This window comes from Miscanthus floridulus, chromosome 4, assembly GCF_019320115.1.
Source record: "Miscanthus floridulus cultivar M001 chromosome 4, ASM1932011v1, whole genome shotgun sequence".
In the NCBI taxonomy this organism is placed as follows: Eukaryota; Viridiplantae; Streptophyta; class Magnoliopsida; order Poales; family Poaceae; genus Miscanthus; species Miscanthus floridulus.
In genome coordinates, this window is record NC_089583.1 from 50,405,196 (window position 1) to 50,419,333 (window position 14,138).

At 46.7% G+C, this 14,138-nt stretch overlaps 1 protein-coding gene across 1 annotated transcript; it reads right to left on the reverse strand.

Moving 5' to 3' along the window:
- Window positions 1-12,290: 12,290 nt before the first annotated feature.
- On the reverse strand, window positions 12,291-12,797 carry LOC136548513 (uncharacterized). The gene has a single exon (XM_066540008.1). The coding sequence runs from the start codon at window positions 12,795-12,797 to the stop codon at window positions 12,291-12,293; it is 507 nt and encodes a 168-aa protein (XP_066396105.1).
- Between the last annotated feature and the right edge of the window lie 1,341 nt (window positions 12,798-14,138).

Consider the following 14,138-nt stretch of genomic DNA (forward strand, 5'->3'; position numbering starts at 1 on the left):
AGGAGTACCAAAAAGTACTTCACCAGGATAGTGATCAGACAATTTGGATGAAGGTTGCCTATTGATGAGATAGACAGCAGTGGAAACAGCTTCTCCCCAAAAATGAGAAGGGACAAATGATGAAATCAAAAGTGTACGAGCTGTCTCTATGAGATGGCGATGTTTTCGTTCAGCAACACCATTCTGAGCATGAGCACCTGGACAAGAGAGCTGTGCAAGTGTACCCTCAGACGGTAGAAATTGGCGAAAGACAGCAGACAAGTACTCACCCCCAGAGTCTGAACGAAGAACTTTAATGGGAGCTGAAAATTGTGTGTGAACCATTCGAACAAAAGACTGATAAATGGAACACAATTGTGAACGATGTTTCATGAAATAAATCCATGTATAGCGAGAATAATTATCAATAAAAATGACATAGTATTTATGGCCACCTTTTGTAGCAAAAGGTGCAGGACCCCATACATCAGTATGAATAATATCAAAAGGTCTAGCAGAACGAGAAACACTAGAAGGGTAAGGAAGTTGTATTTGTTTGCCAAGCTTACAACCCTTACAATGAAAGCTAGACTCAATAGAGGTATGACCTAAACAACCTTTATTTATCATGGACGACAACCGAGACCCGGAAAGATGACCTAAGGCGATGATGCCACTTGGCAAATGAAGAGGCTGAAGACGATGCAGCGGATGAGACATCAGCTGTAGATGGAACGGACGAAGGAAGATGTAGAGTGTTCAAAACGTAGAGGCTAGAAGCACCTTTACGGCGATGGCCAGTCCCAATCACTTTCCCGCTGCGACGGTCCTGAATAAAACAAGATGAGTCATCAAAACCAACAAAGCAATTCTGGTCGGTAATTTGACCAACCGACAGAAGATTCATAGACAACTGAGGTACAAAGGAAACATTGGGTACAGAAAAGTGATTATTGCAAAGTGAACCCTGATGAGTGATATGACAATATGTACCATCAGCTGTCTGAACAGAAGCACCATCAGGGACCGGCTTGCAGGCAACCAGCTGGGACTGATCAGAGGTCACATGAAAAGAAGCGCCTGAATCAAGCACCCAAGCCGAGGGAGCACTAACAGTCAAGGAAGTAGCCACTGAAACTGAGCCTCTAGGAGTGGAACCAGTACCACGACCACGACCACCATGAGCAGCATGCCGTGCACGATACTCAGCCAACTTCTCTGGATGATGAGAGAACAATTTTCTGAAAAGATGACCAGTCCTACCACAATGCTTACAAGGTTCGGCAGAGGTACTATTGGGTGCACTAGTCCTCCGAGAAGCTGCCAACACACCATGAGTCACTGTAGAGGACAGGGACTTGAGACGAGTTTCTTCTGCAAGCAAATCTGACAAAGCATTTGCCATAGTGAGATCAGAAGAACTGTGAAGCAACCGTGTACGGATGGAATCATACTCAGCTCGAACTCCCATGACAAATCTGTAAGTGAAAAACTTTTCAATAAATTTATGTGCTGGACAAGAATCAGCTGAACATTCAGGTACCATGGAAGTCAATGATCCCATCAATCGATCAAAAGCAGAATAGTACTCATCAATGGACATATCATTCTGCTCTATGACATGAGTTTGCTGCATAAGACTATGTAAAAGAGCCCCACTGTCCTGTACATAGCGCTGCTTTAGATTTTCCCATATGGCCTTAGCAGCTTTGAACTTAGATAGACTCATAATCAAGGATTGTTTAGTACTATTGACCATAGCAGCCATCACTTTGCCATCATTGATACCCCAATCCTTTACTGCAGTAGCATTACTACCATCCTCCTTAGGCTTAGGGGCATTGTCAGTTAAATGATGTAGTAAACCATGACCCCTTAAAGCAGTTTCTACATAGAAGGCCCATTCAGGATAATTTGGACCCTCTAAAGTGATACGGATGACAATTGCGTTGAGTTGAGACTGAGACATGATGGAAACAACTGTTAACAGCTGACCAAGGAGGAGGGAGGTAGCGATCTGTTACCACTGTGGTATAAGAAGCAGAGGACCCCCTCTATTTGCTGAACGTGCAAGACCTCCTCTGCTCTGCTCCCACAGGCGGGCAGAGCAGGGAAGTTGGAGACTGAAGAGGCGTGGAGCAGCGACGAGCGGAAGCAGATGACGATCAGGACCTCCTCTGCTCTGTTCCAACAACAGGCGGGCAGAACAGAGAAGCCGGAGATTGAAGAGGTTGAAGAGGTGACGAGCAGCGACGAGCGGAAGCAGCAGATGATGATCCCCGCAACGGAGACGAGTCGCGAGCGACGTGCCCCGCGACGGATGATTCGCGATGCAACGCGACGAGTCGCGAGCCAAGTCGCGGGCGGGCGATGAGACGGCAACGGGCCGTCGGGCGAAGGGGCACGGCGACGGGCCGCGCGAAGACGCGCGATGAGACGGCGACGGGCTGTCCACGCGGGAAGACGGACGACGAGAGGGCACAGCGACGGGCCGCGTGAAGAAGAGAGGATCCCAAGGGAAAAAATGGATCGTGGATCAGACTAATCTAATCCTAACCCTAATCCCATAGCTCTGGTACCATGTTACGTACCTTTGGGATCACCAAGTACAATCTCTCCAGAGGTGAAGGGGACAATATATAGAGAGCCTCATGGCTAAATATAGAGTGGGCCTATAGATGGGCCTATAGATAGAGCCTTAACCATACACTTAACAACCATCCCATCCAGTATTGGCCATGGGGTAGCGTGGCGGCCGGTCTGGATATCCTCCCAAAGGGCCACCAAAGCTGGGTCGGCATCGTTGGCCTGATGTAGGCGGTAGATGAACGAGAACTGTGGCGCCGCTAGGAGGAACGCCGAGACTACGTCGACGTTGCGACATGACAGGGCGTCGACAATGACGTTGGTGCTGCCGGGCTTGTACTCGACGGCGAAGTCGAACTCGAGCAGCTTGCCGAGGAGGAATTTGAAACTATAGTGGTTTGTACGTACCAGGAAGTGACGGCCCCAGAGATAGGGTTTGCAATGGCGGAGCACCTAGATGAGGCCGATGAGCTCTCACTCGTACGCCGCCAGGGAGCTATGACGTGGGGCCATCGGCCGGCTGTACAAGGCGATGAGCCGCTTGTCCTGGAGCAGCACGACACAAATTTACGGTAGTAGCCCGCGAGGCCTAGGAAGCCACGGAGGGTGCGGACCGTCATGGGTGTCGGTTAGTCTAGCACCGCCTGGACCTTGCCAACATCCAAGCATCCATGGCCACGCCGTTGGGAGATGACATGCCCCAAGTAGGAGATCCTGGGCTCGCCAAAAGCGCATTTGGAGTGTTTGAGAGCTGGTGTTGCTGTAAGACGGCACGGACGCGGCGAAGGTGATCCTGCCTAGGTGTTGCTGAAGATCAGAATGTCGTCAAAGAACACCAAAGCGAAATAGCGCAGAAACGGCTGAAGGACTTCATTCATTAGAGATTGGAACAGTGCCAGTGCGTTCGAGAGGCCGTACGATATCACCAAGAACTCATACAAGCTATCGTGGTTACGGAACACGGTCTTGTGGATGTTGTCAAGGAACATGCGCACCTAGTGGTACCATGAGCGGAGGGTCCACTTTGGTGAAGAAGCGCGCGCCGTGGAGCTCGTCAACCACCGGTATTGGAAAAGCATCCTTAGCGCCCGCCCTATAGTCGACGCAGAAGTACCATGAGCCATCTGCCTTCATGACGAGTAGTACAGAGGGGAGAAGGCCGAGTTGCTGGGGCGGATGAGGCCTTGCACCAGATTGGTGTGACATTGCCGCTCTAGATCGTCCTTATGCGCTGACGAGCTATACGGACGCACGGCCACCGGTGCCGCTCCTCGTAGCAAGTTGATGTCGTGGTCGTGGGAGCAAGGAGGCGGCAGAGTCTGGGGCTCATTGAAGACGTTGTGGAACTCGTCAAGGAAGTTGCTGGCAGCCGGCGCAGTGTGAGGCAGCTAAAATCCCAGAGAATAGGGCCCAGCGTGGCCAGCCACTGAGTGCCCAGGACGACGCCATAGCGGGCAAGGGGCAGGGCACGCGTTTACCGTTGGTGACCGTGATGGTCAGCTTGTCGTGCTGCTAGAGGAGGAGACCGATCACAGGGCGCTGTCTTCCGCGATGAAGTTGTGGGTGGAACTTGAGTCCAGCAGCGCGTGGAGGGTGGCAGCGCCCGCCAAGATGTGGATCTTCATGGTTTCGCTGGCTCGGACCCCGACGATTGCACGGAGGGAGATGAGGGGCTTGTCCTCTAGGCAGGCGGTCTCCTCAGTGTCACCGTCGTCCTCTGCTTCGGCCAGGTCCAGCAGGAAGAGCCACGGGTACTTTATTGTGGCCGCAGCTGAATTTGTCGTTGCAGTTTGCAGTTCTAGCAGAGACCGAGCCGGCGGTGTTCCTCCATCTCTGCCTAGGGAGAGTTTCTTGACCACGGAGACGGCTGTGGATAGAGCAGGGACACCGCACGGTGCCGGTAGCAGGCCTCGGCCTTGGACGGTAGGGGAGCTTCCGGGGCTGCCAGTTGCTCTCGGAGCTCTAGCTTTCTGGCGAGGCTCATGGCCCCCGCAAGGGACTGAGGGGTGTGGACTTCCACATCGAGGCTCAGTGGTGTTTGGAGGCCGGCAGTGAATAGCTGAACGCGTTGGGCCTCCGTCAGTCACCCTGCGCGCGGCATGAGTGCCGGCAAGTGGTCCTGGAAGTCGACCATCGAGCCTGTGCACTTGCAGGCGACCAATTCGCCTAGTGGGTTGGAGCGCAGGGGCGGCCCGAAGCGGAGGTTCAACAGCTCGGTGAAGCGCCGCCAACGGGGATTGCCCTCGTCATGCTGCACCTAGATGAACCACATCTGCGCGATGTCCTCCAGGTTGTAGGAGGTCATCAATGCCTTCTCTTCGATAATGCGCTGCTGATGGAAGTAAGATTCGCACTGGTTTATGAATGCCAGTGGATCCGACGTACCACCATACTTTGGGAAGTCCATCTTCTGGAACCGCGGCGGCCAATCAATGTGGTGTTCGTCGGTCTGCTTGGGAATGCCGTCGAAACTTGTTGAAGATGAGGCGGGCGGCTGCTTCTCGAGGCGCTGAATGGCCTGAGCATTGCCCTTGACCGCAGCCTGGAGGGTCTTCACATTCTCAGAGAGCGCGAGGATGAGGCTCTTGAGATCGTCCTGATCAGAGCCGGGCATGGTGGCGGAGGTGGACGGCGTTGATGAAGGTGCAGGGGCAGGGAGGTCCGGGGACGAGGATCCAGTGGTCACTAATACCAAGGTTTTGTGATGCCGGTAAGTGGGTAGTGGTGGTGCCGGCAACGGCGATCCTTGGCTATGCATAGTGTAGCCGCGGGTAGAGTCGGAGCGAGGTTTTACCCCTTGGCTCCCTATGTTGTTGGAGAAGAAGAGAGACAGGGAAGAAGACTAATTCATTCCTGATTATTCTCCAAGAGCCCTTCGGCTTACATAGCCATTAGGCTGCCTAATTCCTCCTCAAATCTCTCAATCACTCCTTAATATGTTTCTAACTTAGCACCAGCTAATGGTGCGCCCTAATTGACAGTAGATTAGCCACTTTCCAGGCTTGCTGTCCCTGCCTTCTTAGACCTGCGGGTGAACCGCTTTCCCCACATGACAATATATCTATGGTATTGTGAAGCTACACAAATTTGTCAAGCACAAGACCTGCTAATATTATTACTCTTGTTCATTTTTCTTTTTCTTTTATAAAGAATACTCAGGTTTCATTAAGAAGATGATAAAGTGACATTAGACAACACAAGCTCTCCCTTTAGACGCTCATACCCACAGAACAAAGACAAGACTACTTAAACAGCATGTGAACTTGCAAAAAGGACAGATGAATGACACGCTAAGGTAGCTGTTTGTTTTACTGTTTGATGCTTCGGACAAAATGAGATTCACACTTTATAAGCTGCAACCATAAATGGTTCTTGTTAATTATTACTTAGGATTCTTCTAGATGTTTATTGTATACTTGAATGTCACCCTTGGCGATGGAAAATACTGCTGTTCTATTTTATAGATGTTTCTTCCCTGGAGTATTTGATCTGCTGTGTGCTGTTTTTGTGCTAAATAAAATATATCATCACATTTGTTTATGCATCTGTTTACTGGTTCTTTCGAGTATTATAAACATTTTGACAAATATGTCATGTTTATCAACGTATCAGAGCTCCTTCAACTCACATAACCAATATTTTTGCTGGTGGTTGTCAGCATGACAGCATCATTGGTCTTCTTTTTGTTTTGGAAGTTGTTAGAACCTTTATGGGGTTCAAAAGAGATATCAAAGTTCATCTTTATCGTCAACTTTTCAACTTCTTGTGTCTTCATGACTGCTATTGTGCTGTACTATATAACTGTAAGTACTGTATTTCTCTTATCTCTAGAAAATAAGTACTTCGGCATTTATATTAGGTCCGGCCTTGGTGTTCTTACTATCTGATATTTCAGCAATACTCCTATTTTTGGATTCATGGGGTTCTATCAGGATTGTTGGTGGGCATTAAACAGCTTTTACCTGATCTAGAGCTTAATCTTTTTTGTGCTAAAGATCAAGTAACCCTAATTTTCATGCTACCATTAATGTTTGCTGATGATCTTATTTTTGCTGGCTACGCAGTGGATTCTGTCTCTTGTTGCATTGATCTGCATTGTTGTAAGCCTCTTCGTAAACGACTTGATGTCTTACCTCCCAGTTCTGTTGCTTGTCATTTATATGAGTTGGATATACCTCCGTTACTTTAAAAAGAGACTTGAGACCGGCCTTAAAGGAGATCCAACTTCCAAGTGTGGAGTTCGATTTCTCGAGCTTCTTCTCTGAATTTGCATGGAAGTTCAATTTTTAGCACAAGTTCATTTTCCCCTTATAGAAGCTCTAGACTATTCTGCAGATCGCTGAAGCATATTCTGACAAAGTTATCAATACATGCAGACCAATTCTTGACACAATAGTTCCATAGGCTGCTTTGTGGAAGATTAGGAAGTTATGATGCCAAGGGACAAACATTAGATACATCATCATTGCCTGGTTCAGATTCGATTGAGGCGAACAAGATGAGGTTAGCTTGTGGCTTTGTTCCAATTTTATCAGTGCATAATGTTTTCCTGCTCGTACCATTTTGTTCATATGTAATCCTTCGGTCCAAGCAATATTACTTGTATTGTCCTGCTTTTTCACAAACTAGCATTTCTGGAGTATGCTTGTATCACTTCTGGATTCATGTGGTGATACTGTGTTCTACCTTGTGGGTTCAGGGTTCCAGACACTCCATAACTGCAGTTATGAAGTCCGTGAGCTAGACTTTGAGTCACCATTTGTTCCTGTCAGGCTTTCAGTCTTTGCTCTATTATTGCAGTAGCTTGTAGCTCCATTTGGTGGCTTCATATCACATGACTTGCTAGTAGTGTGCAAGCCTTGGTTCTATTCTGTCAGGCATAATGTTGTTTATCTCATTGTAGAGAGGGGACAACCGTCAACGGGCACTGGAGCGAAGATTAGCTGAGAGGGAGGCTGCAGTCAGAAGTTCAGAGGGCACATCACTGGATGCCGCTGACAAAGTTTGAGTCTTCTATGCAACGAACCATGCAGTTTGTGAATTCCTGGGGATTCATTTCGATGTGATTTCCTGAAGGTCAGAACCAGCTCGATTGTTTCATGTGTCTTCAGCAGCCCTGGCTTCACCGCTGATTTTAGGGTCTTGGTTATCATCAGGAATCAACTAACGAAGCATAGTGTACAATGCAATGTTCCGTTGGTGCCTAGTTTACTGTTTGTTTCGAATGCTGAGGTTGATACTTGATAGTAGTTGACAGGAACAGAATTATTTTCGTACGGATCTTCTATGTTTCTGTAACCCACTACTAAGCTCTGAGGTAACTCTAAGGCTCCGTTTGGATCCTTTCATTCAAGGAATTGAAATCTACTTAGTAAATTAGACTATTTGGCTTGGAATTTGACATTCCACCACTTTACAAAATTCACCTCAAATTCATAGGGCGAGAGATGAAAATTGATTCTATAGATCACTATTTTCTATGTTTCTACTTTGCAACTTATAATATGCTTTTCAACTCGCTCTCCAAGTATCTCTCTTGTATAGCCAATAATAATATATAAATATAATCCATATACAATCATATTAGTTTAATTAATATGTGTCTAAATTATGATTATTAAAATGGATTTAATTCCAAGCATCGGTCAAATATATACCTGTCGCCATTTCTACTTCAGTAGCCAGGGAGGATGAACACAGCACTGTCTCATTCTCACCATTTTATCTTCCAACTAATCAGCAAAATTGGTGTCCCTTTGGTCGAAATTTTAGCCTCCACACTCGGATGCCCTTGAGTGCCTGTTTTGCTCTCCAAGAAGCATCACAACCAAGAATTTAAATCACGGTTTTCGCATCTTCGTGGCATCTGGCATAGTTCCAGAAACAGTTATAGCTAGCAATTTAGAACCTTCAGCAGCAAAGTAAAAAGAATTAGCTATAGCTAATTTGGATTTTGGAACCATCATCACAATAGTACATTGCATCCATTGTAAAAAAAAAACTACAAGTAGAATAGTACACTTAATATTTGATAAATGTAGGTTGTTTTCGGCTGGCTGGAAAAACAGGTTGATGCTGATTTATTGTAAGAGAAAAACACTATTATTTCGTCGAAACAATACGGCTGATAAGTTCAAGCGAACAGGGCCATAAGCATCGTCTCTCATATATGTGACCTAAATCTGGCTCCATATTTAACACTTCAAGCTCAGGAATCGATCGATGACCATTGCCCCCAATTCAGCCTTGCAATAACCATTGCCCCAAATTCAGCCTTGCAATAACTTCCTTATACCTTACAAATAACCCAACCTATGAAAAAACAACAAACAACAATACCACTTTGCTCCTATGCTGGGCATCTGCCTAACACTGCCACTTGTTCCACGGGAACTTTCTCAGAAAAACACTTGCCAGGTCGGATCGAAGGGTGCCAAGTGATTTGAGCATAACATCCACATCCAGATGGGCATAATTCTCATTCCATTTTCAGGTACCTGCGGAATTTCTTTCCAAGCATCCTATCACGCACTTGAAATGCGGTCTCATCATGCTTATCAAGGCCATAAGATGAATCATAGTAATCGGCATAGTCATCAAGGTCCAACACTCCCCAACTTTCACTTTCGGCGAAGTACTCCAACATAAGGCAGGTAGAGCATTCACTAATAGGACTGCCGGGCTCAAACCTGTTAGGATTGAATAGCCCATAATCCAAGTCCACACCTTCAAACTCCATATAATCAATGTTGGCCCCGGGTAGTGTGGCCATGTATTCCTCAATCCTGGCCTTCATTGCCTTGGTCCTTTCATGGTATTTTTTTGCCATTTTCCTGAGTTTTAACCACTTGTACTTTGCTCCCAGGGTGTTGTCCATGATGATGCGACGTCCATGGCAGCTGTTCATGACAATATTGCGGCAGTTGCGTATGTCGAGGCCCCTGGGGTTAAATACGTTACGCTGAGCGGTCCATAAGCAGCTTGGTGGTCACCTTCTTGGTCTTAATCCGGTGCCACTTTACCTCGTAGGGCATTATTACTGTTCCTGACGATATTGAGGCAGTTCCACACGTCGAGGGGCTCCAGGAGAGGGCACTTGTCAATGACAGCTGCGAGTCCTTTGCTGGTGAGATGATTGCGGTGGAGCTGAAGGGAGCGCAGTTTGTCCACTGCCGAGATCAGCATGGCTTCCTTCTCGTCACTGAGATAGTGCTGCTGGTACCTTTCTTCATTAGGGGCCGGCCTGAAACAGCTAAAGTAATTGAGACAGGTAGAACATTCACTGGAAGGGGCAGGTCTGCCCGGCTCAAAGTCGACGAATCTTCCATCTGAGCTGTAATTCATGAGCAGCTTCTTTGTCTTGATCCTAGCTTTCATCTCGGGAGTCATGTGGATCTTGTAGCAGTTGAGCATGTCGAGCGACTCTAGGTGAATGCAGTTGTCGAGGATTGCCTCAAGACCTTGGTTGCTGAGCTTGTTGTGGGTGAGCTGCAGGGAACGTAGCTCGTGCATTCCGGCGATCGCCATGGCTTCCTTGTTGTCATAGCCATAGGGGATGGGAGTAGATCCTGCATCACAAACTGTCAAGTGTTTCAGGCGTGGGCACTCCTTGGCAATAACCTCAAACACTCCTGCGCGTTGCAAATACCAACACTTGGAAAGATGGAGCTACTCGAGCAGAGGGAATCCCTTTATTGCCTGCATGAATCCTTGACCCGAGAGTTTGTCGCACCAGACGAGGATCAGGCGCTTTAGCAATGGTGCGCTGCAAGTATTCAATCTTCTTTTAGGAAAAGGTATACGTATATGTATGGGATTAATTAACTTTATTATAGTAACAACTAATCAGAATAAATATAAATGCTCACTGGTCACCGAGGTAGTGAATGAACTCGTTGTGGAGGCCATCGCCCTCTCCCGAGAACGCCTGCCACTGCCCCTGGCTGCGCCGCACGGCCTCCACCGCCATTTGGTTGAGGTCGACTAGGTTCCGGTAGGAGAGCACAGTGTACCCTCGCATGTCGATGTGGCGCCAGAGCTCGGGCCCGTCCCGCGTGGCGCGGCTCCAGGAGCGGCACACCTTGTCGACCCCCAACATGATCTGGACATGGTTGAGCCTGTGGAGGATGCAGGAGAGAATTTCTGACGGCAGCCCCGCCCAGTCCCTCGGCGGAAGCACCAGGGAGCGGAACACTGGGAGGTGGAGAGTCACGGATTCAAACGGCCTGCGCGGGCGCCAGCGAAGAGGAGGCGCCGACTCCGCCGCAGCCACAAGAGTTGGCGAGGGCATCACGTGATTGGTCCAATTCCTAGATCTCTTGTTTCCCCAAATTCTTATTTGGTGCGTGTGCGTCGCTACCCCAAGCGATGCATGCATGAGCACACCGGCGAAATCCGAAGGAGGAGGGGGTGGGACGGCCGGCAGCGAGGTCACCGTGGTGCCAAGGCGGTGGAGGAGGAGGAGGCGGCGGCGGTTAGGGTTTTTTTATTTTCAAGGGGAGCCCTCCATGGCCGGTGGGCTTAGAAAGGGAAGGGCTCGGCAACGGCGGCTGGCCCAGCGGTGGTGGTGGGTTGAGGTGCGGCGAGCGATGTGGCGGCGCCACCGCCAAGTGGGCAGTGGGAGACAACTGGATGGGCGGTGCGGACAGTGGGCCAGGGGCAAGGAGTCACCTTGTGAATTCTCCAATTAGGATTAGGGAAGGGCGGTATGGTCCGCGGAGGTGGGCGGCAGGCGGGGAGGTCGCCGATGGCCCCGGGCGGTGGTCAAGGTGGCGGGAGGAAGAAGATGGGTATTGAGGGAGAAAGGAGGAAGATGATGGGGGTAGAGGTGGAGAGGAATACATGGGAGTGCGCCGCTATCCCTCAGGATGCGCACACATGTATTAAGGGGGTCGGTTTCTTCCCGTATATATGTATATGTGTATACATATGGCTAAATATTAATAGGGCGGCAATGTGTCGGTAACCCTACCCTTTTTTGGGGTTGTCTTTGGGCAACATATCAGGTGCAAACCAACCAACATGTGCAAACTTAGAAACTACCAATCAGGACCACTAGATGTTGATCCAATGGATGGGGTGAGGGGGCTTAAGCGCAAAAAAAGGCCGGTGGGTGGGGGGCTTAAGCGCAAAAAAATCTCACATCTCACCCCATCCATTGGATCAGCATCTAGTGGTAGTTTCCAAGTTTACACATGTTGGTTGGTTTGCACCTGATATGTTGCCCTGTCTTTGAGTCAGCCCAAGCATTTCTTGGCCCAAGTGGTAAGTCTTTCCACCGACTATCTTTGATAATAACAACCCTAAAAAAGGACTATATTTCAATATTTGGTAACAAAGACAACAGCAAAGAAAAATAAAGGAGACAGTGGTGGAGACTACTTGCCACCAACATGGAAGGTGACGTGGTGCCATATCGGTAAATTGAGTCTTTCGTGTGTCATAGTAGAAGGTAAGTAGGATTTCAATAACTTAAGTTTGGAAAAGCTTCGTTCCGCAGATGCAACAGTCATAGGAATGGTTAACAAAATCCTATATGCAGTAATAGCATTAGGATAAAAGGGATGCTTTTTCAAGAACATCAGAATATCAAGAGCACTCATAGATTCCTTAAGTGCATCCTGGATGAAAATCGACTCCCCTTCAATTCTTGTGCATCAATATCTTTGTGTTCTCCACTTTGAAGTGCTTTCTCAAGATTAACACAAACAGCCATCAAACTCTGATCAATCTATCTGAAGTAAACAAGAAACCAAAAGTTCTTTCATACACCCTTGATATTGTTCAAATTTCCTGACGAGCGAAGCTATAGCTTGATGTTTTCCTTTCATATTAGACCCATTATCATATCCTTGTCCTCTCACATTGTCTATATCAAGGTCAAGATTTTTCAACTCCTCTTGTAGAACATCAAACAATCCTTGCCCAGATGTATCATTAACATTTAAAAAATCTAAGAAGGATTCTTCGATGCAAACAGAATCAGATGTTGCATCCACATACCTTATTATCAAAGACATCTGTTCCTGGTGGCTTGCATCAGGAGTACAGTCAAGTATAACTGAGAAATATTTTGCTTCTTTTAACTTTTCAATGATTGCAAACTTTATTGTAGCAGCTAGACAATTTATTAATTCATTCTGGATGGAAGGACCAAGATAATGATCATGAATTCTGTCATTAGTGATACGATCAGCATGCTCTTTAATGACTAGATCAAATTCAGCCAACATTTCAACTAAGCCGAAAAAATTGCCATTCACTACTACAGTAAGCATTTTTAGGGGTGGCTGGCGATGGTTTGTAAAGGCGGTTTTGCCAGCCGCCTCTACCACACCGTCTCTATAAAAGGGTTTGTAGGGGCGATTCCCAAGCCGCCCCTATAAATCGATTTGTAGAGACGGCTTGTGTCACCAGCCGCCCCTACAACTGTATTTGTAGGGGTGGTGGGTAACACCAGCCACCTCTATAAAAATAATTTATAGGGGCGGTTGTAACACCAGCCGCCCCTATAATTCCTATTTGTGGGGTGGAACCAGTACATTTTCACACAAAAAAATGAAATTTGAAAATTTAAATATGACCAGAACATATATATAATATATAATTCACAAGGATATTATATCAACAACTAATTGACAAGAAGATATATGCATTACAAACCCATAATAATTTAAATTATTTCATTACAAACCCATTCATTACAAACACATAATTATTTAAATTTATTCATTACAAACCATAATAATTTAGATCAGTTCATTATTACAACTAACAGTAATTTAACTTTCTAGAATTTTCTAATGTCGTACCACGTACTCGGAGAAGTCCAAATCATTCATTTCATATGCTAAAATGTCACTGATGTAGCGTAATGTATTTACTAGTGCACTCTTCCTTGCTTCACAAGCAAGGTCTACTGACGACGATCAGCATTGGTCGAGAATCTTCACTCCTAGTCACAAGAATTTTTTCCTGCATTCCCTTTGAAGTGAGAACAGGGCCACCATATTCCCATTTATAATGACCCAAGTGATACATGGCCTGGTTTAAAATGGCTTTAAAGCTACAACTTACGTATGTTACGTCGTTCTCCTGAATCTGCAAGTGTTGGAAAAAACATGGTTATCAGAACTATGCATATATATATAGACATAACAATTAATCTGGATATAAGTTATGAGACTGACCACATCATTCATGTTGTCCTCAGCAAGCTGTGCACAAAACAGTCCAATATCATGCTGCAGGCCCACATTCAAAACAGTAATCCTGAAAGTGCATCTAGCCCTTTAGTGGGTTTTGGATGATTGAATGACAACGTGATTAAAGGTCTAGCCCGTTTGCTAAGTGTGGACAGGTAATAGGTTATCTCATAGGTACTTAATGAAAGCCGAAATAATGTGTTGTTGTATAAATAATCTAGTTCAAGCATAAGACAACAATGCAAATGAAATTCATGCAAAGGCTTATTTATTATGGGATTTTCATGTACTATGTAAAAGCAAGCTCGGTAAAAATTAATTAATGAGACATGAGAGATTGCATATGGAATGTTCTCATATTTGAAGCTT